The 23,247-nt window shown below is 39.8% G+C and overlaps 1 protein-coding gene across 3 annotated transcripts in view; it reads left to right on the forward strand.

The window, feature by feature from the left end:
• ADAMTSL1 (ADAMTS like 1) overlaps positions 1-23,247 on the forward strand; it is an 852,153-nt gene that overhangs the window by 659,708 nt on the left and 169,198 nt on the right. For all 3 annotated transcript variants that reach the window (XM_070495595.1, XM_070495594.1, XM_014845577.3), the window contains one exon: positions 21,878-22,179. In XM_070495595.1, coding sequence (XP_070351696.1) covers positions 21,878-22,179 — 302 coding nt within the window. The remainder of the gene's footprint in view (positions 1-21,877; positions 22,180-23,247) is intronic.

Consider the following 23,247-nt stretch of genomic DNA (forward strand, 5'->3'; position numbering starts at 1 on the left):
TCAAATTGGAGATTGACCAGTTTCAAAGTGTTTCTCGAAACTTAGGATTGCCCTCTAAATATCTTTTAATTTTGAAGTAAGAAAATGAAGGTGTCCTGCCCACCTTCTTCTCCACAATCTGACCTCCTCTTTTCCAAGAGGTCAAAGGTGGGAAGGTCCAGGCTGCATCTGATGATGTGAGATAGATTTGATGTGAAAGTCTGGGCAGCTTTTCACACTCCTTATCTCCCAGCCTTGCAATATAGCCACTCACAAAAATTAAAGGGGGAGTAAAATCTATCTGAGGGCAAAGGAAGTTTATTAGCTTTTCTTTTCCCTTTCTTGCTGGGATTGGCATCAAATGGCTACCAGGTCTTTGCCTAGTGATCACAGTCCCATACCTGCTTAAGGCCATGAAATTTGTAACACCGGTAGACACAAATTTTCCAGATGCTTCAGAAGAAGAAGCAACGAGGAGAAATAAACACAGATTAATTGATCAATTGATTGTTCAATAGCTGTATATTGATTCTACTAGAAAATGCTGATGGGTATATCTGTGGCATCATTTTTTTTTCTTTTCTTAAAGATTGCCACCTGAGCTAACATCTGTAGCCAATCTTCTTTTCTTCTCCTTCTTCTTCTTCTCCCAAAAGCCCCCAGTACATAGTTGTATATCCTAGTTGTAGATCCTTCTGGTTGTGCTATGTGGGATGCCACCTCAGCATGGCCTGATGAGCGGTGCCATGTCTGCACCCAGGATCCGAACTGGCAGAACACTGGGCTGCTGAAGTGGAGCCCGCCAACATAACCACTTGGCCACAGGGCAGGCCCTTGCAGTATCATTTTTAAGAATAAGGGAAAGTACTTCATTGATGAATTTCATTTGTGACCAAAGTAATTTCTCAGATTGATGGTTTCTATATTAATTTATTTAATACAAGTATTAGGTTCTGTGCTATGCATGGGTACATATGACATGTTCCCCACCATCCTGGAGCTCACAGGATAGCAGGTAGGATATGAAATAGTTTCCAAATTCAACCCAGAGTTTAAATTTTACTGGGGATGTAAATTAACATTATAATCTACATGTTCAAAAGCAATTTTCTCAGAATCATCCTGTTTGAATCTAAACCTCATACGTTTTGCCAGAACACAAATTGTATTCGTGACTCACACCGTAAACAGCAAGAGGTTGAAAAAGAAATCCAAAATACAGATTGGTACAGTGACCAAAATTCATTTGTAAAGAAATGATATTCAGTCACTTGGTTTCACAGAAAAATGGTTCATGCATTAGGTAACACATTTCTTACTTAAAAGGGCAATAAGCAAAACATAAATTATTTCTAGCCTATGAAGTTACTTCAGCACCTTTTTCTACTTCTTTGAGAAAAAGCTTTAAGAAAAAGCAACTAACCATTGCACAACTGCAGAGGAAAGGCAGTGGCTAAAGATCGCAGTGCAACCTTTACGTGAATATATGAAGGCTTAAAACTTTTCGTTTCTCTCCTGCCAGTATCTGGCTTAACAGGCCTTCTTGCTGCTGGAGAGGAAGTAAGCAGTTCATTTTAGAGGGTATTAACTCTTTAATCCACTAAGGTCCTGTTTAAAACACAGAAATAGGGCGCATGTAATTGGAGCTAGTTGCTCCTTATATGTATTCGTAGGTTAAACACATTTAAAACCAGATATGTATTATTTTACCTAAATAAACTCTGCTCTCTTGTACACTATATTTTGTCATTTTGTCTAAAGCATAATCCTGTATATAATATTGCAATATGACCAAAGTTAAATAATATAACAAAGTTGAAATTAAATGAAAACATCTTACATTGATAATTAAACATCGTTCCCGTTATCAGATGCTTCTCAAACGAAAGCCGTTTAAGTGGAGTTTAACGCTTCCACAGAAGCATTGCCTAGACCGTGGTCAAACATATTCTGTAATGAATGTTTTCCACGAAAGGTCTGATTAAGATGCATTATGTTTAACTTTAATCTTAATAAAATCCCTAAAGTAGTTAAACACATAGTTTTAGCCATTTAAACTATAGCCATATATTAGATTATTAAATTTTACTCCTGGTGTAATGGAATTGCCATCTTGGCATGATTAATCTGAATTGAAGTAAATTGTAATTGAAGTGCTGGTGCCAGCTAAAGGAAATGTATACAATTATGCTCAGAACAATTTTTATACCAAAATGAAATAAATGACAGCTGTGGAATAATGCAATGAAAGGTATACGGTTTCCACATTTTAATATACTTTACATGTTTAGCGCACTGAACCCTAGGAAAGGTCCTACGTGTCACATTATTTTTTTATTGATTTTGAATTTTAAAAACACAATTTTGCGTGGTCTTAATTCTTCCTTTTTTTTTAACCACATGGACTAGTCTCTAAATGTATGTCGCAACCTATAATTACTCTCCATAGTATAATGAAAAAATGATATACTGTCAGCAAGTCTTTCCTTCTCCCCACCAAGGAGACTCACATTGCTTAAATTAAATGGTAATGTCTAGGAGCTGTGGCCATCACTTCTGAGCTGCTACAGAGAAGCAGGAACAATAGTCCAGAAATATTATCTCTCACTGGAGCTCCTGCTAACACGGAGAGCTCCATAGTTAAAACAGCAAATATTATTTATTTCCCCCTATGTAAAATGAAATATTGTCACCAGCCTGTCTCATTAAGCAACATAAAAAAATCAGCAGCTCAAAGTCTTTAGCATATGGAGATACTGTTATCGAATATTAGATACTTTTGGTAACCCCAAAATGAAAAAATAATGGGTTAGCGCTCTGGCCAAAAAATGTGTTAGAAAGCAGCCACTCAGATACGTTTAGAAGACAACTATGATTAAAGACTAAAAACTGAACTACCAAGAAATAACTAGAAGTTTAGAGAACAGAAGTATGTGCCAGCCTTGTTGTTCCACTAAACTAAATGCCATGCAGAAGATACAAATGCGGATATCAGTGTCACAGAATAGCTGAAATAAGTGTCGAGACAGGGTCACGTTACGGTAATGTACTTAATGTTGAGATTCCTCTTATAAAGCTGCAGCCTCTTTCTTTCAGGAGTACTTTGGGACATTGACTGTTTTTTTTTCCCTCAGCAACGGACTGATTTATTTATGACATATTTGATTCATATGGTACCAAGGTAGGAATATTGTGAGGAATATATTTTCTTGATATAATAAATGATTTCTTAACCCACTTATGGGAGTCAGACCCTCTAAATGGATTTTTCACTAGTGGCCATGGTTTGTCTCGATCCAGGCACATGTTTTTATCAAGTTTTCCTGACAACCAGCAGTGAGTATCTTTAAGCGAGGTATTTTGTCTCTGTCCATTGAACAGATCAATATGGGCAATAACCAACCCCAAACCGAGACTAAGAGATGTGGGGCTTTAGCCAGTGAAGCTGCTCAAGCACAGACGATCTTATAAATAAATGCAATAAAGTGAGCTTGCTTCCAACGATGTCAGCTGAGGAATGGATAGAAATCCCTGCCACCCAATTAGCACAGAAGGAATTAGGGTTAGAGTTGCATTTTTCTGAGGGATAGGGGCAGTAGCATGCTAGCACTAGAAAGGAGGAGATGGAAAAATGACCGACAGAACTCTCTTCTGCTGTTATTCGAAATATGTTTTTTCAATTTGCCTCTGGGTGATGAGAGTATTGTTACGTCTAGGATACATCATTTATTTATTCTTTATTTTTCCCCGATTTTAGAGCTTATATTTATTATAATTCAAGCCTAAATAGGCACCCTAGCCACTTTTTAAAAATTAATTTTTTTATTGCAGTAACATTGGTTTATAACATTATATAAATTTCAAGTGTACATCATTATATTTCGATTTCTGTGTAGGTTACATCACCACAAAAAGACTAATTGCAATCCATCAACCCACACATATGCCTAAACACCCTTTTTGTCCTCCTACCTCCCCTCTTTCCCTCTGGTAACCACCGGTTCAATCTATGTCTCTATGTCTTTGTTATTGTTTTTATCTTCTATTTATGAGTGAGATCATAAATAGCATTTGATTTTGTCCCTCTGACTTATTTTGCTTAGCGTAATACCCTCAGGGTCCATTCATGTTGTCACAAATGGCCAGATTTCATCATTTTTTATCACTGAGTAGTATTCCATTGTGTATATACACCGCATCTTCTTTATCCATTTCTCCCTTGATGTGCACCCAGGTTGCTTCCAAGTCTTGGCTATTGAGAATAATGCTGCAATGAACATATGGGTGCATGTATCTTTATTCATTCGTGTTTTCACGTTATTGGATAAATACCCAGCAGTAGAATAGCTGGATCGTAAGGTAGATCTACTCTTAATTTTCTGAGGCTACTCCTTACTGCTTTCCATAGTGGCTGCAACAGTTTGCACTCCCACCAGCAGTGTACAAGTGTTCCCTTCTCTCCACATCCTCTCCAACACTTTTTATTTCCTGTCTTGTTAATTACAGCCATTCTGATGGGAGCGAGGTAATATCTCATTATAGTTTTGATTTGCATTTCCCTGATAGTTAGTGACGTTGAACATCTTTGCATGTGCCTGTTGGCCATCTGTATAGCTTCTTTGGAGAAACGTCTCTTCAGATCTTTTGCCCATTTTTTAATTGGTTTGTTAGTGTATAGAAATGCAGCTGATTTTTGTATGTTGATTTCGTATCCTGCAACTTTAACATATTCATTTATTATTTCTAAAAGTGTTTTGATGAACTCTTTAGGGTTTTCTATGTAAAATCATGTCATCTGCAGATGGTGATGCTTTCACTTCTTCCTTCCCACTTTGGATCCCTTTTATTTCTTTTCCTTGTCTGATTGCTCTGGCTAGGACTTCCAATACTATGTTAAATAAGAGTGGTGAAAGTGGGCAGCCTTGTCTGGTTCTTGTTCTTAGAGGGATAGCTTTCAGGTTTTTTCCATTGAGAATGATATTAGCTGTGGGCTTGTCATATATGGCCTTCATTATGTTGAGATACTTTCCTTCTATACCTGCTGTATTCAGAGTTTATATCATAAATGGATGCTGTATCTTATCAAAAGCTTTCTCTGCATCTATTCAGATGATCATGTGATTTTTATTCTTCATTTTTTTAATGAGGTGTATCACATTGATTAATTTTTGGATGTTGAACCATCCCTGCATCCCTGGAGTAAATCCCACTTGATCACGGTGTATGATCTTTTTAATGTATCGATGTGTTTAACTTGCTAGTATCTTGTTGAAGATTTTTGCATCAATGTTCATCAGTGATATTGGCCTGCAATTTTCTTTTTTTGTGTTGTCCTTGTCTGGTTTTGGTATCAGGATAATGTTGGCTTCGTAGAAGGAGTTAGGAAGCTCCCCCTCCTCTTCAAATTTTCGGAAGAGTTTGAGAAGGATAGGTATTAAGTCTTCTTTGAATGTTTGATAGAACTCACCAGGGAGGCCGTCTGGTCCTGGACTTTTATTTTTTGGGAGGTTTTTGTTTACTGTTTAGATCTCCTTCCTGGTGATTGGTCTATTCAAATTTTCTATTTCTTCTTGATTCAGTTTTGGAAGCTTTATAATTCTAAGAATTTATCCATTTCTTCTAGATTATCCAATTTGTTGGCATATCGCTTTTCATAGTATTCTCTTATAATCTTTTGTATTTCTGAGGTGTCCATTGTAATTCCTCTTCTTTCATATCTGATTTTATTTATTTGAGCCTTCTCTCCTGTTTTCTTGGTAAGTCTAGATAAAAGTCTGTCAATTTTGTTTATGTTTTCAAAGAACCAGCTCTTCGTTTTATTGACTTTTTCTATTGTTTTTTAGTCTCTATTTCATTTATTTCTGCTCTGATTTTCATTATTTCCTTCCTTCTACTGATTTTGGACTTTGTTCTTCTTTTGCCATTTCCTTTAGATGCACTGTTAGATTGTTTATTTGAGATTTGTCTTCTTTGTTGAAGCAGGCCTGTATTGCTATAAACTTCCCTCTTAGAGCCACTTTCACTGTATCCCATAAATTTCAGTATGTTATATTTTCATTTTCATTTGTCTCCAGGTATTTTTTGATTCTCCTTTGATTTCTTCATTGACCTGATCACTATTCAGTAGCATTTTGTTTAATCTCTACATGTTTGTGGCTTTTTTGATTTTCTTCCTGTAGTTGATTTCTAGTTTCATACCATTGTGATCAGAAAAGATGCTTGGTATTATTTCAATCTTCTTAAGTTTATTGAGACCTGTTTTCTGGCCAGTATGTGATCTATCCTGGAGAATGTTCCATGTGCATTTGAAAAGAATGTGTATTCTGCAGTTTTTGGATGGAATGTTCTGTATATGTCTACCAAGTCCATCTGGTCTAGTGTGTCATTTAAGGCCAATGTTTCCTTATTGATCTTCTGTTTGGATGATCTATCCTTTGGTGTAAGTGGAGTGTTAAAGTCCCCTACTATTATTGTGTTACTGTCTATTTCTCCTTTTAGGTCTGTTAATAATTGCTTTATATATTTAGGTGCTCCTGTGTTGGGTGCATAGATATTTACAAGTGTTATATCCTCTTGTTGGATTGTTCTCTTTATCATTTTGTGGTGTCCTCCTTTGTCTCTTGTTACAGTTTTTGTTTAAGGTCTATTTTGTCTGATTGGTACCCCAGCTTTCTTTTCATTGCCATTTGCATGGAATATCATTTTCCATCCCTTAACCTTCAGTTTGTGAGTGTCTTTAAGTATGAAGGTGTCTCTTGTATGCAGCACATATATGGGCTTTTTTTTTTAAATCCAATTGTCCACTCTATGCCTTTGGGTTGGAGCATTTAGTCCATTGATGTTTAAAGTAACTATGGATAAGTGTTTACTTATTGCCATTTTGTTACTTTTTTTCTGGGTATTTTAGTAGTTCATCTCTGTTCCTTCTTCTTCTCTTGCTTTCTTCCCTTGTGGTTTGATGGCTTTCTTTAGTATTATGTTTTCATTCCTTTCTCTTAATTTTTTATGTTTTTTGATAGGTTTCTGGTTTGCGATTACCATGAGGTTCATATTTAATAACCTGCATATATAACAATCTATATTAAGTTGATGGTCTCTTCAGTTTGACCTCTTGCTAAAAGCTCTACTCTTTTACTCCCCTCTTCCCACATTTTATGTTTCTGATATCATATCTAACCTCTTTGTGTTTGTGTGTGTGTATCCATTACCCTCTTATAATGGAAATAGATAATTTTAGTACTTTTGTCTTTTGACCTTCATATTAGCTTCATAGGTGGCTGATCTGCTACCTTTACTGTATATTTGCCTTTACCACTGATTTTATTGCTTTTTTGGTAATTTTCTTATTCCTATTTGTGGTCTTTTCTTTCCCACTTAAATAAGTCTCTTTAGCATTTCTTTTAAGGCTGGTTTCTTGGTGATAAATTCTTTAGTTTTTGCTTGTCTGGGAAACGTTTTATCTCTCTTTCCATTCTGAATGATTACCTCACCAGGTAGAGTATTCTTGGCTGTAGGTTTTTTCCTTTCAGCACTTTAAATATATTGTGCCACTCCCTTCTAGCCTGTAAGATTTCTGCTGAGGAATCAGCTGATAGCCTTATGGGTTTTCCTTTGTATGTAATTAGTTGCCTTTCTCTTGAGGCTTTTAGGATTCTCTCTTTATCTTTAATTCTTGACATTTTAATCATAATGTGTCTTTTTGTGGGCCTCTTTGGCTTTATCTTGTTTGGTGCTCTCTGTGCTTCCTGTACCTGGATGTCTGTTTCCTTCCTTAGGTTAGGAAAGTTTTCAGCTATTATTTCTTCAAATAGATTCTCTCCCCCTTTGTCTCTCTCTTCCCATTCTGGAACACCCATAAAACGAATTATAATATGGTTGATGTTGCCCTAGAGGTCCCTTAGACTGTCCTCGTTCTTCTTATTTCTTTTTTCTTTTATCTGTTCAGCTTGGGTGATTTCCTGTAGTCTTTTATCCAGCGTACTGATCTGTTCTTCTGTACCATCTACTCTGCTATTGAGTCCCTCTAGTGAATTTTTCATTTCCAGTGTTGTATTCATTTCTGATTGGTTCTTTTTTATATTTTCCAATTCTTTGTTGAAGTTCTCACTGAGTTCATCCAGTCTTCTCCCAAGATCAGTGAGCATCCTTATGACTCTGAGTTGATACTCCTTGTCAGGTAGATTACTCTCTTTCATTTAGTTCTTTTTCTGGGGTTTTGTCCTGTTCCCTTTCTTGGCATGTATTCCTTTGTCTCCTCATTTTGCCCCTTTTTCTGTGCTTATATCTATGTATTAAGTAGGTCAAGTCAATCTCCCAATCTTGGAGAGTTGGCCTTATGTAAGACCTGCCTTATGAGTCCCAGCAGTGTGCTTCCCTCTTGTCACCGGTTCCAAATGTTTCAGGAGTGTCCCCTGTGTAGGCTACATGTGTCCTTCTGTTGTGACAGGGTTGCTCCTACTGCAGGTGTCCAGGGAGGCTGGGCTGTCTCCCTGGACAGCTGGTTGTAATGCTCAGCTGTGTGTAGCTGCTATAGACCCTTCAGACACTTTATCCAGTGTGGGAAGCCCCAGCACAGTTGGCTGCAAGGTCTAATAGCACATTCCTGTTGCATTTTTTCTGTTAAGTGAGTAGGCCCCCAGCATGGCTGGTTGCTAGGCTCAGGAGCTGACAATTGCAGTATGCCTCTGGCCTGCAAGGCTGTTGTAAGCTCTCTTAGGATTGCAGCAGAGTGGGGCTTGCCCCAGGCATGGGAGCACCCAATTGTTTCAGGTTTTAGAAAGTGGCGCTCTTCCCCTATGTGACTGTTTCAGAAGCACAAGTCTGCTGCAACTGACAAGCTCCTCTGCCCCCAGGGCCATACCCCATCAATACAGCCCTGCCCCATGCATGTACCTCAACCCACTGAAGCAGACCCAGTTGCCCCACTGCAGAGGCCCCATACACTCCACCAACACCCTACACACTCCACCTGCTCCTCACGCATGCTCTGCCCCAGATAGCCAGATCCATTTGCCCAGCTGCAGAGGATCCAGGCACCCCACCTATGCCAGCCCACAAGTTGCCTGAGGGCTTGCTGTTGGGTGGGGCCAGTCCCTAGGATGGGCTGCCTGCCCTAGCTAAGCTGAATTAAATTGGTGTTCTAGCAAGTGTGGAAGACCCCTATGCTAACAGGCCAGGGCAAGAACTCCAATGGCATCTGCCAGCATCTATGTCAGCATGCCTGTACTAGGTCACAATAATGGCTGCCACCAATGTCTCAGTCCCTGGGGAGGTCTCACCTCTCACCTAGATGCACCTAGAGCCTATCAAGTGAGTCTCTTTTCACCAAAGGACTGTGTGCCTTTCTTTCTAGTGATTTTAGGTTGCTTTCTGAAACAGGTGAATTTGTGCATGGGCCCTTTAAGAGCAGGCTTCCCTTTCCCTTATGTCTGATAACTTTTCTGGGATTAGTCCCTGTTGTATTTAATAGCCAGGAAAGCCAGATATTATGACACTTCTCTCAGTTGTGCTGAGTCCAAAAAGCTGCTTATTGTGGTAATGCTCCCCTGCTCAGATCCCCCACTCCTCCAGGGAAGGCTTTGTACCTTAGGATTGCTCCCAGCTGGCTGTGAAACACCACAGCTCAAAGGTGGCTTTTTTCTCTCCAGAAAGAAATTTCTACCTTTTCTACTTCAGTCATCACTGTCCCTTGTTGCAAGGAATTTTTTTTTAATCCAGTTTTCAGTTCTTTCTCAAGGGTAATTGTTCCAAGAGTAGTATAAATTTGTTGTGTCCATGGGCGGAGGTGAGTTCAGAGTCTGCCTACACTGCCATCTTGACACCATCTCCAAGACACATCATTTAAATGCCAGACTGAGCCCAGCTGGTTGCTTCCACTGACAAATATATGAGAATAGCTTTCTTGGGTTTTGTTTTTTGTTTTTTTGCTGAGGAAGATTCACCCTCAGTTAACATCTGTTGCCAGTCTTCCTCTTTTTTTGCTGAGGAATAGTCTCCCTAAGCTAATAACTGTGGCCAGTCTTCCTCTATTTTGTATGTGAGCTGCTGCCACAATATGGCCACTGACAAGCTGTGTAGGTCTGCACCTGGGAACCAAACCCGGGCCACTGAAGCAGAGTGTGCCAAACTTAACCACTAGGCCACTGGGACTGGCCCTCTAGGTGTTTTTTTTGTTTTGTTTTTTGTGTGTGTGAGAGGAAGTTTTGTCCTGTGCTAACATCTGTTGCTAATCCTCCTCTTTTTTTGTTTGAGGAAGATTAGCCCTGAGCTAACAACTATACCAATCTTCCTCTACTTTATATATGGGATGCCTCCACAGCATGGCTGGTGAGTGGAGTAGGTCCACACCTGGGATCTGAACCTGTGAACCCAGGCTACTGAAGCAGAGCGCACAGAAATTTAACCACTTAGCCATGGGGCCAACCCACCTCTAGCTGTTTTTATTTATTTATTTCTTTTTAAAGATTGGCACCTGAGCTAACAACTGTTGCCAATCTTTTTCTTTTCTTTTTTTTTTTTATTCTTTTTCTCCCCAAGTCCCCCCAGTACATAGTTGTATATTTTAGTTGTGGGTTCTTCTAGTTGTGGCATGTGGGATGCCGCTTCAGCATGGCCTGATGAACAGTGCCATGTCTGCACCCAGGATCCAAACCAGTGAAATCCTGGGCCGCTGAAGCAGAGCACCTGAACTTAACCACTCGGCCATGGGGCCAGCCGCTCTAGGTGTTTTTAAGCCTTAAAAATTTTGCTTTTGTTGAGGGATCAGAACAACAGTGTGGTAGTACAATTATATTCATTAATCAGGTATAAGCTAAAGAAATTACTAACTTGATTTCTAATCTCCTATTTTTTTTTTTAAGATTTTATTTTTCTCCCCAAAGCCCCCCGGTACATAGTTGTGTATTCTTTGTTGTGGGTTCTTCTAGTTGTGGCATGTGGGACTCTGCCTCAGCGTGGTCTGATGAGCAGTGCCATGTTCGCGCCCAGGATTCGAACTAACGAAACACTGGGCCGCCTGCAGCAGAGCGCGCAAACTTAACCACTCGGCCACGGGGCCAGCCCCCTCTAATCTCCTATTTTTATACCTAACTTTCAGTCTTTGTTGAGATGTATGCATGAACAGCATGACCACCTCAGGCCAAGTATACATTATGACCACTTTGACAGCTTAACTTCTGGAGCAAAAATGATACTGGGGTGCCCTTTAGGACATGTGAAGACAGCTCATCTACTTTTGCTGTACAGGAAGTTAATCAGCTGGACTTCTTAAAAAGTCTTTTCTAACTTGGAATAGGAAGGAAACTGTTCATTGCCTTAACTCCTTCAGGCCACTAACAGGCCGCCCAACGCCCTAGAACGTGTAGTCTGTTAAGGGCGGCAGGCATGAGAAAAAGCTATGGCCTGGAAGCTCCAGATGCTCCGACTTTCTCTTTCCAGACTTTCTGCTCTGAATCAAGTCATCCCAGGGAATGGAAGGGAGGACTAACTGGGCACCTAGAAAAGCCAGGTTCCTCCTAGATTTATTTCAGTTGCCAGGAGTTCTACTTGGATGACTCAGAACAAGCAACAGGAGACAGGTGACTCTGTTGAGCACTGGTGACCAACACAGCCATTTTAACCAGCCATCCTCCCATCAAACGCTGGCACACACCAGGTGGAGGGCCTCCAACAGTGCCGTCCTCTTGAAGGTAGGATTGGGTGGTCCTCTGTGCCTTGATCTCACACTTTAAAAATCTGGAGTTATCTTATTAGATTTTCAGTTAACAGCTTTACTGCATGGTTAGGAAAACATTTTTGTGCTTCAACACAATACTCAGGCTTTAAATGTATTGCCATAAATAACCTTGGTGTGAGCCGTTAAAAAAAGGAAGAAGAAGAAGAAGGAAAGCAGGCAGAAGGCAGCACTAAGATCTGGATGCCAGATGGCATTAGCTTAGTGATGAGGCTGATTCAATAAGAAGAAAAGGGAAATTCCTGTCATGCATCTGTATGAACAGAATCCACAAGGAATTAGAATGAAAAGCCGATAAGAGTCGCCATAGTGATCCTGTAGTCATTAAATGCCTTGTTTATCTTGTTGCAAATAGTATTTAAATATATAATATTTAAGCATATGCTTATGTTAGACCATATTTATATCCAGTACGTTGTCTGAGAAAGTAACTTAACTTAGTGGTTAAGAATGTGAATTCATATATTTTTTGAAAAAGTGGCTAGAAGTGTTAATTGTGTCACATGTTTTTATATTTTCCCCCAAAGAAAATTTAGGGACTCAAACATCAGTAATGGATCCAGATAGTTTTCCTGTTTATATCCTCAATACAAGTTGCCTGAATTGCATTCTCTTTGTGAATTTCATGCCACAAAAAATAAAAATAACATCTTGTATATATAGAAACAGATACTTTTCTTAAGAATCAAGAGTCATCTCACCTAATATGGAGAAATTTAAACGCTATTTGCAGATCATTAAACCAACATAAAGGATCTTCAAGGAGAACAGAATTGAGCATTAGAATTACAGGATAAAAAAGCACAAAAGCATTTAATTTTGAGAACTGGCACATGGCAGAGCTAAAGCCTCATGCTGATCAGACCGAATCAGCCCTTAGCCTCACAACAGTCGTGAATTCTCTAGCCTCCAACTCCTTCCTTTCTGGAAGGAATTTCTCTTCTCCCTCTGCCCAAGTCATTCTCATCCATTTTATCCTCTGCAACAGTAGAATGCTTCATATAAGTTCTCTGGCTGATTATGTATTTCAGGTGTCTTCAGAGAGTCATTGGACCTGCTAATTGTTCACACCTCCTAATGAAAGAAGCTAAATTTGCTCATAAGTCACCGGCTCTATGCCATGCCTTGGGTCAGGTACAGATACTGTAAAAATAAACCCAAGAGTCCTTGCCCTCAAGAAACCATGAGTGCATTGTTATCACAGAAATGATAGAATTATGACCAAAGTATTGAATTTTGGCCAATTATCCACAGATTGAAGAAATGAGCTAGCTGTTTTTAAGAAATGCCATTTGACATTTGGGTATGCACAGCATGATAGTGTTATTAATTTAAAAAGGAATGTAGGAGAATTGTTTATTGAATTCCCCAATTCTCTTCACTACCATATGTTCCTCTGAGCTAAAATGTCAGAATAGTTAAGCTAGTATATGGTAAGTCACAAATATGAGAAATAAATGAGAGAAGAACGTAATATATACCAAAAGGGTTTGGGGGAGATGTTAGTGTGAACTAATGTTTGGCAGATTATGATAGAATTTAATCAAATCTGACTTTGGCTCCAAAACTAGTATTTGAGGAAGGATTCTTGGGTCTTTTTATGTGGCAAATGATCAGATATTTTGTACCAGTATATGTACCTCAGTGATTCCTACCTATATATTGAAAACAGGCTATAGACATCACAGATAATTTCCTAAAATTTGGATTTTTTTCAAATACATCATGCTGCCAACTTTGTGAGTTGGTGAGGGGTAATCTGTATTTCTGCACTCAAACAAGGGTACTGCCCTGCTGGGATCAGAGTAAAAAGCAGTTTAATTATTGATCGCACTTACATGTAGAGCAGCAGTGTGCACAGTGGTGAAAAATGTGGGCTCTAGTAACCGACTGCCTGGGTGTCAATCTTGGATCCCACACTAGCAACAGGGACCTTGGGCAAGTCCCTTAGCCCTGTAGGCTGTAATTTCCTCATTTGTGAAATGAGCATAATAATACTACCTACATCATAGGGTTATTGTGAGGATTAAGTTATATGTAAAGTATCTGGTAAGCAGGAAGCTCTCTGTGTGTGTTAACTGTGGTTGTGATTGGGCCTTTTCCAGCATCATTCATCTTAAGGGAGTAGAAATGTATAATATTCACTCATTTACAAATGGAGAGATTGAGGCAGATGTTGGATCTGCCTCATACATGTTGTATTTAATGGCATGTCAGAGAAAAGTACAGTTTAACCCAAAATCTGGCTGGTTGTTCCCCAGCTATTACCACTCCCCTACCTCTCTTCTGTACTTGTGATGCTCTTTGAAGACTCACTTGTAAGCATCACACTTTGAGATTATTCTGAGGGTTAGTTGCCTTTATCTGAAGGCAAAGGGATCTATAAGGAATTGCAAAAATTAACATGGAAAGTTTAGAAAATGCTTGGGCAGAAAAGCATCCTCTCTCAACTTTGAGTTAAATACAGTTGATCCCCATAGGTTACTCCCAGCATGCACCGAGACAGAAAAATCAATAACAAATTCGAGAGAGCAGACAGAGCCATTTTTATGCAGTCATTAGAAAAGCCTTTATTGCAAACCGAGAAGTTCTAAATTTGTCAGCTCCTCCTGCCGTCTCCACTCTTGCTCATTCTGTAGCTACTTTCAGAAAGCTAAATCTGAACTATTGCTCAGCTGAGCCTTAGAGAGTGACAAAGACAAATTAATGGGATCCTTGTGTGCCAAAATAAAGCATGGACCCTGTCACCACCAATATATGTTAAGTCCATTAAGGTCATTTTTAATGAACTGAACTTTTCATTGGAGAGCTTTGCCAAACTTGTTGAATTAAGGGAAAAAAATCTTTACAAAATTGCAAGATAAACTAATTTCACTCCGTGCGAAGAAATGGTTCATGAAAAGTGTTCTGAGTTTACAATATTTTAGATTTTTATCAAAGCCAGGGAAAATGCTATACATTAAAAACTACATTCTGGTTTTAAGCTGAGAACTACAAATGCACTAATAGCATTGTAAGCTGTAGTGGCATTTTAGTCCCTGGGACATGCTTTTTTAAATAATCAGACTAGCCTTAAGGAAAACCAAACTTTTAAATCATGTTCTGTTCACATAGGTCAGAAAAGCAATGAGAGAGAAAGATGGTCTGAAACGACTGTCGTATTCACATTTTTCACTTGTGAAGAGAGTAATTTGGCTTCATTTGTGTCTGCTACATACGGTTAGTGGTCTGTCTTCTCTTTTCCCCAAAACTCTGTGCACACTGAGTTTTAAAGCGTAGACGGAAAGATAGGAACTCTCCTTGGGCTCCTCTGACCTAGGAACAATTCCAAAATGCACCAGAGCCTTCACCCTTGGGTGGCTGCTGGTATGATAAAGGCAATTTTAGGCCAGAGTCGTGTACAAATTACTGAAGGCTGCCTCTGGCTCAAAGCTGCCCAAAAATACTTTTCTTCCAAAAAATAGCATTTTTATTGAGATTACATTGAAGTGTAATAGACACGGAATTTAAACTCGCCTCAGGATACGTGATAACCCAACACCCCATCAAGATGAAATGAGGCCAGCACACACTGCCTGAGTACAGCTATACGAAATATAAAGTGAATAAGCCCTCTACTAAAATTTTACTAAATTTGGACACAATAACTTTTTAAAAGACCAAAAGAAACTCCTACAACAGGAAAAGGGTTTTGTTTCCTCATGCCAGTGCCTGGAACTGAGAGGCATGATTTAGTTTCTTTGAGTTTTTAGGCTACTTCCTCTAGCACTGTGGGACAAACACTCTTGGAAACCGATTTTTAACTGTGTTTCTATGAGCTTTTCTCTTACTGTTAAGGAAGAAGCTCCTGATGGTCAACAGGCCCCTCCTTCAGTAACAGTCCTTCTAGTGTCTTGTCTGGAGCCATATCAAAGAAAGCTAGGTCAGAATTGCAAGACGAGTTTAATGTGTACTCAAATATGAGGTCCTAGGCCTTCAAAAATCTGGGCAGTCCCTGACGCATTGAGACTTTGAGAAAACTCTGGCCTCCCTCAGCATTTCTTTCTAGTATAAAGTCTCTTTGAAAGGGAAAATATGCCTTTTAATACAGTCAGCCTTTCTTCTCCCTCTTCTAGCACTGAGCATTTCTGTAAGAAAGTCATTGAAGCATTCTTGCAGAGGCCTGCTGCCTCTCAAAGAACCCAAAGGGCATCATTATCATGAGAAAATGAAGTCTGCTACTTGGAAAATGCCGCTAACTATAGCTCTCTCTCTCCATGCTGCCTTAGTGTCCTTTGGAATTGGGTCCTTCCTTCTTATTTATTTATTATTAGTGAGTGGCAATAGATGGGGCAGTCATTGAATTTTCTTTTCAAATAGTTATACTAGTGGCTGCATCCAAATTGTCATTTGTTTTGTTATTTTAATCTCCAGGATTGTTCTATTCTTGCTTATACTACTGGGGCACCTTACAGCGCAAACCCGAACAACTCAGGCATGATGCTCAAGGATTTGAGGAACCTATGAAAAAACAACGGTGCTATCGGATGCTTTGTGGAGTGGTGTTCTAGACACCTTTGAAAAATTTTGCTTGGAGACTTCAATATGAGTTGCATAAGTAGCGTGAATTATTTGCAGCTCCAGAGAGTTGTAAGCTAACAACAGCAGTTGAGAAATATTTTCGTAATTCCACATTCAGATCAAATATCCTTGACAGAAGATCTTTCACAATAAGTTAGATTCTCATTTATTTCAAATGATTTAGGTGTGGTTCTAAGTGAATGTAGAGGCATATTTTGGATGCGTTCTCCCAAAACTTCAATGCTCTAGCTGTATTTTTAAATAATAATTTTAAGGTTTTCTTGGTATTATGGATTTTATAATTAATTTTTATAAATAATTTATAATATAATTTTGGAGAGTTTTGTTGGTTTTTTTTTTTTTTTTTTGAGGAAGATTAGCCCTGAGCTAACATCTGCTGCTGCTGCCAATCCTCCTCTTTTTGCTGAGGAAGACTGGCCCTGAGCCAACATCTGTGCCCATCTTCCTCTACTTTATATGTGGGATGCCTACCACAGCATGGCATGCCAAGCGGTGTCATGTCCACACCCGGGATCTGAAGCAGCAAACCCTGGGCCACCGAGAAGCAGAACATGTGCACTTAACCACTGTGCCACCGGGCCGGCCCCTGGAGAGTTTTTTAAAATCTTCCCTTTCAATGTCATTGAGAGACCCTAAATAACTGAAAAGTTTTACATGAGCTCTTTGGATCTCAGATGAAATTGAGATGTAGAGGAGAGAAGGTGTGTCCTGTTCCCTTTTCCAAGTTTTTTCCCACCCAGTTGCAATTTTTTTCTCATATATCCAAATGCCTCTTCATTCCAGATGCCAAGATGCCCAGCTTTGGTTTAGGTAACCGCACCTTTTCCTAAATATTTTTATTCCATTAATGTCTCAAGGATTGCCCAGAATCAGGAGAAGAACCAACTTTTCAAAACTAAAGAAAAGGAATAGAGAAAAGAAGATTGGGTTAAAAATAAGATGATGCAATATGGCATAACATCAGTACCAATAAAGTATGGTGATTTTTTACCCCCAAATGACATGTTTATATAAAAGACTTCCTGATTAATTTGGGGTAGAATTGCTTATACAGTATTTTGTTTTTCCAATATACTATTTTCCAGATCCCTCTGTGGCCACTAATTAAATGATAAAATTTTAGAAAGGGAAAAACATGTTTCTCATGCAAATATGAAATGAACATCTGTCAAAGATTTTATTTACCTCATTAGTTAATGAGGGAACCAGGAAGATGTTATAACCAATTCAAAGGCAATTTGAAAGGACCATACATATTTAGGCAAATAAGAATGCTGAAATGAATTTACAAATAGATGCAAAATGGGTCTATCTACAGGACAACAATCAATTGCATTCCACTAGACACAATTAATCTGCATTTCTATGGGCAAGAACCATTTGCATTATCAGTTTTCTGCAATTTACACAGTGGTAAAATAGCTCATGGCCAATGAAAGATTGCAATAACTAGGAAGGATGCACTTAACAGGATACCCAGGAATCTTTGGATCTATTTTAAAGCCTTTTATAATTTTTTCCTACACTACTCAGTTCATTCCCTCCTCTCTCCTCCCCCTGATATCATGTCACCACTTCATACACAAACATACACCAAAAGAAGAAGGAGAAGAAATCCACAACCCCTATCAACTTAAAGCTCAAATGCAGTAAGATTGAAAACCAAACCAAAATTAAGGATTTCTAATGTGATTTCCTGCAAGTTTCAATTTGCATTTTGAAACTCGAGAATGAGGTGAGGCTAGTAACAGCATCAAAATAACACACGTATAAGGCTACTCTTATTTTGAATAATCCCAATGATTTTTTAAACAAACATGTATATGAGAAAGGAGGAGAGGGGAAAGTAAGAGGAGAAAAGGAAAAGTTAAATATAGTTATAGACCATGCATGCATAAAACCAGAGCCTAATTGTGGCTAATGTCGGCAGTGACATGAGACTAACCAAGAGTGAGTTGTTTCTGTTTAGCATTATATTAATAAAGTTATTGTTTTTATTATTTCAGTCCACGCTTCTGACTCCATAATAGCTACTAATAAACTAAACCACTTTGGGATTTTACAAGTGAATTTGATTATCACTGTTTTCTATTTCATAAAAGGAACTATAATAATAACTCTAATTAAAGGATAAGCTTCGGGGCTGGCCTTGTGGCCGAGCGGTTAAGTTTGCGCGCGCCACATCGGCGGCCCAGGGTTTCACTGGTTCGGATCCTGAGCGCGAACACGGCACCGCTCATCAGGCCATGCTGAGGCGGCATCCCACATGCCACAACCAGAGGCACTCACAACTAGAATATACAACTATGTACTGGGGGGCTTTGGGGAGAAGAAGAAGGAAAAAAGGAAAAAAAAAAAAAAAAGATTGGCAACAGTTCTTAGCTCAGGTGCCAATCTTTTTTTTTTTAAAGATTTTATTTTTTTCCTTTTTCTCCCCTAAGCCCCCCGGTACATAGTTGTATATTCTTCGTTGTGGGTCCTTCTAGATGTGGCATGTGGGACGCTGCCTCAGCGTGGTCTGATGAGCAGTGCCATGTCCCCGCCCAGGATTCGAACCAACGAAACACTGGGCCGCCTGCAGCGGAGCGCGCGAACTTAACCACTCGACCACGGGGCCAGCCCCTCAGGTGCCAAACTTTAAAAAAAAAAAAAAAAAGGATAAGCTTTTAATGAAGTGAACAATTAAGCTTGCAAATCAAAGACCATACAGAAGCATAAATCATTTATTTGCCAGGTTTCTTTTTTAATTTCCTGGAGATGGGAAGACTAAATGCAGAAATCACATCAGTTCTTTCTGAAGAAGTTCAAGCCCATCTTTTAAAGAGCTCACTCAGCCAGCTGCTCTTCATTCATCCCACAACAGTGCTGCTAACAAAAAGAACTTTAAAATTACCCAAATTAAACTTCAATAATAAGAACTTTTTCATTGTACATTTGTACATCAAAATGATTTTTTAAAAAAATCTGTTGACTCTGTTTTAAAGGTTCCACTTTAAAGATTCTAACTCAGCAAGTACTATTCAAATTGAGCCTTCCAAATATTACAGTTAAACCTCCTAGCTCCCCTGCCTGCCCTCTCACTGACCTCGCTTCCTCCCACTTGTGGCCAGAAAGCTCAACATAGTAAATACAGAGTTGGGAGATCTTAGGGATGTGGGGAAAAGTTTCATATGAAAAACAGTTATTATTCATTTGGCCATTTGCACTATTAGATATTTTTCTTTTGAAATATAATCTCCTGCCTTCAACAAGAGAGAATATATTTTATCATACACTGGAGAAATTTAGATGACTGCCAAAAGACAGCACCACTTAGAGCCAAATTGTTTTTAATTGGTGTGAACTTGATGAAGACCTAAGGATAGTGGGTTGGGAGATAAGCCAGTAAGGCTCTTTGACATTTGATAAGACTCTCACTTGGGGGACATAAAGTAGATGTTTATTGTTTTTGCTGTTAACCCTAAATGTCCAGATAGTCAAAAATGCGCCCGCCCGCGCACACACACACACACACACACACACACACAGGCACGTTTATTTTCATCCAGATGCCGGCTTAAAATAAGTTTCAGCCTTTACAATGAGTTCATGGGGCTTTGGGAGCATGCCCTTTCTGCTTTGTGTGCTCTTGGTGTATCTTCCTGGTCCTGGAAAGAGACCAAATGCAAAGTGATTCACCTTACAGGTAAGGAAAGCTGAAGGTTTAGTTGGTTCATCATTTATATTCTAGATTTCATCAGAGACTCACCTTGGAAGATAAAAAATAAACAAATCAGTTTAGCTACTTGTCATTCCTATAAACTTATATATGTAGAAAAAGGTGGAAATGAAGACCTAAAAGAAGTCTGGAGATTATTTATGAATCTCAGTGTGTTTAGGAAAAGCAGGCGTTTAGTACAGCAGGAGTTGGAAAACTATAGCCCACAGGCCAAATTCAGACCCTTCCACCACCCTTCCCATCCCCACCCCCATCCCACTCCAGTTTTTGTAAATAAAGTTTTATTGGAACACAGCCCACTCAATTGTTGACATATTGTCTGTGGCTGCTTTTCCACTACATTGGCAGAGTTGAGTAGTTGCAACAACAAAGACCCACAAACATGGCTCACAAAATCTAAAATGCTCCTCTCATAGAGCCTATGTTCACCTGGAAATACTGCCTTGCCTTTGGTCACAGCCTAGGGGTCTTGAAGGGACTCCTACCATGCATGCCTCAGTGAGACTCAGCTCAAAGGGACTCCTTCCGTGCCTCAGTTAGAACCTTCTTGAAGGAACTCCTTCCATGACTCAGTCAGAACCTTCTTGAAGGGACTCCTTCCATGCCTCAGACACCGTGAGCTGTTCAGGGGGCACTCTGGCTCTCCTGGCCAGATCCCCCTGCTCCACACCTAGCCCAGGCTCAGGCCCAGGAAACATCTTTGTTATGTTCCTTCCAGTCTGAAAACTTGGATTGGTTTCCTGTTAGAATTTTAATTTCTCTAAACTAGATATGAACCATTTGCACTTGCTAGGATTGAATGCTATAACCTTCTTATCAGTTCTTTCCTTGTCTGCCAAAGTCAAGGTTCGGGAGCCAGGTTTGCATGCCTCCTCAGCACGACTCCCTGGGAGAAAGCAGTAGGATGGTGGAAAAATAAAAATTTTTATTCCAAAATTCTTTCTCCAGATTATTATATTAACTTTTTGAAAAGGTTAGTGGTTCCCTCTGGGCTTTTTTTTCCCCCCAAATCCCCTTTCAAGGTCATTGCAGTTAGGGCCATTGTTGATTAGTGAGAGGAAAAAGCCCTTTTGTTGGAATTTGAAAATTGTCCCAAATTCTGGAGAAAGTCAAAGAAAAATGATGTTCTCACTAGTGTGGCTGCTCTCGAGGGGTGGGAGGTGGAGGCCGCAGAACAAACTGGTATGAATGCAGAACTTCTCATTTACTGTGACACGCCTGTGCATTTAAATTTGCAGCACGGCTTTTCTCTACGATATAAAAAGAATTGTAGTCCAGACTAATTCAAAGAATGTGTAAGGAACAAGACTTTGCTCCATTCTTGGAAACTTACAAAAAAAAATCCCTCTTTCTACATATAAATAAATCTTGGGAAGCACGTTGAGCAGAAAAGCAAAGAAACTTACAGAATATGTGATCCAGACTTAAAAAAAAAAATACTTCCTTAAATATCTCCAAGGGCTTCTTCTGCTATAGTTTTTAGTATCAGTATTAGTCTGCTGTAAGAATAGCCAGCATCTTGCAGGAGGCACAAGTGCTGGATTTAGAGTGAGAGAGGAAACCGTTTCCCTGCTCTGAAGAGCTAGCACTGTGGGTGCGAAGCAGGGAGAAAGCAGGTGGTCTGTGGCTGGAATGTCTCACAGCTGGGACTTCATGTGACACTCATGAAGAAACCAATCCAGAAACAGTGGCAAACGAGCTCATGAACTAAACTGAAGCGCCCATCGCAGGATAGGGTGGCGGAGCCCTGAGCACATCCTGGGACAGCACTGGGCAGTGGTGGCAGGTGGGATGCAGCCCCTCACAATGCCCATGGTCTCCTGCCTGGGGCTTCTCATCCTCTCCTCTTGTTTGCTTGCCAACTGCAGGTTCATCCCAGAGGCCTGGTCAGCCTGCACGGTGACCTGTGGTATGGGGACCCAGGTGCGAATAGTCAGGTGCCAGGTGCTCCTGTCTTTCTCTCAGTCTGTGGCTGACCTGCCTGTTGACGAATGTGAAGGGCCCAAGCCGGCATCCCAGCGTGCCTGTTATGCAGGACCATGCAACGGGGAAGTTCCTGAATTTAACCCAGAAGAGACAGGTGGCTTCTTTGGTGACCTGCAGGATTTTGACGAGCTGTATGACTGGGAGTATGAGGGCTTCACCAAGTGCTCTGAATCGTGTGGAGGAGGTAAGAAGGGGGCTCTGGCTCAGATCCCTGCTACCTTCTTGTCCTTTTTCTGTATCCTCTCTCCATGCATGCAACTGTGTCACGTGACTGCCTCTAGTCCAAGAATGATAAGCAGGGGGAGAAGGGGAGGAAGCGGTTCTAAATTAAAGCATACTGAATAAAACACAGATGTATTTCCCTTTGGGCTTGAGTGTCAGCTGTGAGTGGCCAACACAACTAATGCTTTTACTTTCAGTTGTCATTCTGATGTTTTGCAATATATCCTAGTGTGTCTGACTGAGAAACACAGTTGACACCGACCTGGCAATGCTCTCAGCCTTCAGTCTTATTCATCTATGCCCTTGCCTCAGTGCAAGTGGTATGAGCCAAGACTTAAGATGGTAAAACAGTCTGCTATTCCCAACAATAGATTATAGTCCCTCTGATTTACTCAACTGACTTCCCAAGGTAATATCTACTCACAAAGGGAAGGGGTGTATAAAAGACAGTTAACATTGTGGTTACCTGGAACTGGAAAGAAGTTTAAAGATTAAAGTCTGATCCCACTGCCATTTTACAGATGAGAAAACTAAGATGCAAAGACACTGAGTGACTTGTTCGAGGTCACACAGCTAATGAGTGACAGCTGGGCGTAGGCCTGCTATTTATTTATTTCTCTGTCTAGAGTCTTTCCATCATACCACACCTCTTTAAGCACTTAGAGAATTCCTGAAGCTTTCTCATTATAAGTATTACTTAACTAAAGTTAAATATTTCCCTGTGTATTGACCTGGTTCTCTTAGGTATATTCCATGGTGACAACAGATTCAGTGATTACTTTAGGTCCTATGAATGGGATTGTAGCGGGAGAAGAAGGCATTTCATGAAATTGACAATTCTTCAAGATTACGATCTTTCTTGCCACTATAGAAAATGCATTAGATTCATATTGCCACTGTCTCCCACGTCTGCTCCCAAGAGAGATTTTGATAGGTGAGGAAATGCTGGATGATTGCCCGCCAGATCCTCTCACTGGCTATCAGTAACCCCTTTTGGCACATTAAGGTTCTGCATTCCCAGCAAAGTTTC

This window comes from Equus asinus, chromosome 23, assembly GCF_041296235.1.
Source record: "Equus asinus isolate D_3611 breed Donkey chromosome 23, EquAss-T2T_v2, whole genome shotgun sequence".
In the NCBI taxonomy this organism is placed as follows: Eukaryota; Metazoa; Chordata; class Mammalia; order Perissodactyla; family Equidae; genus Equus; species Equus asinus.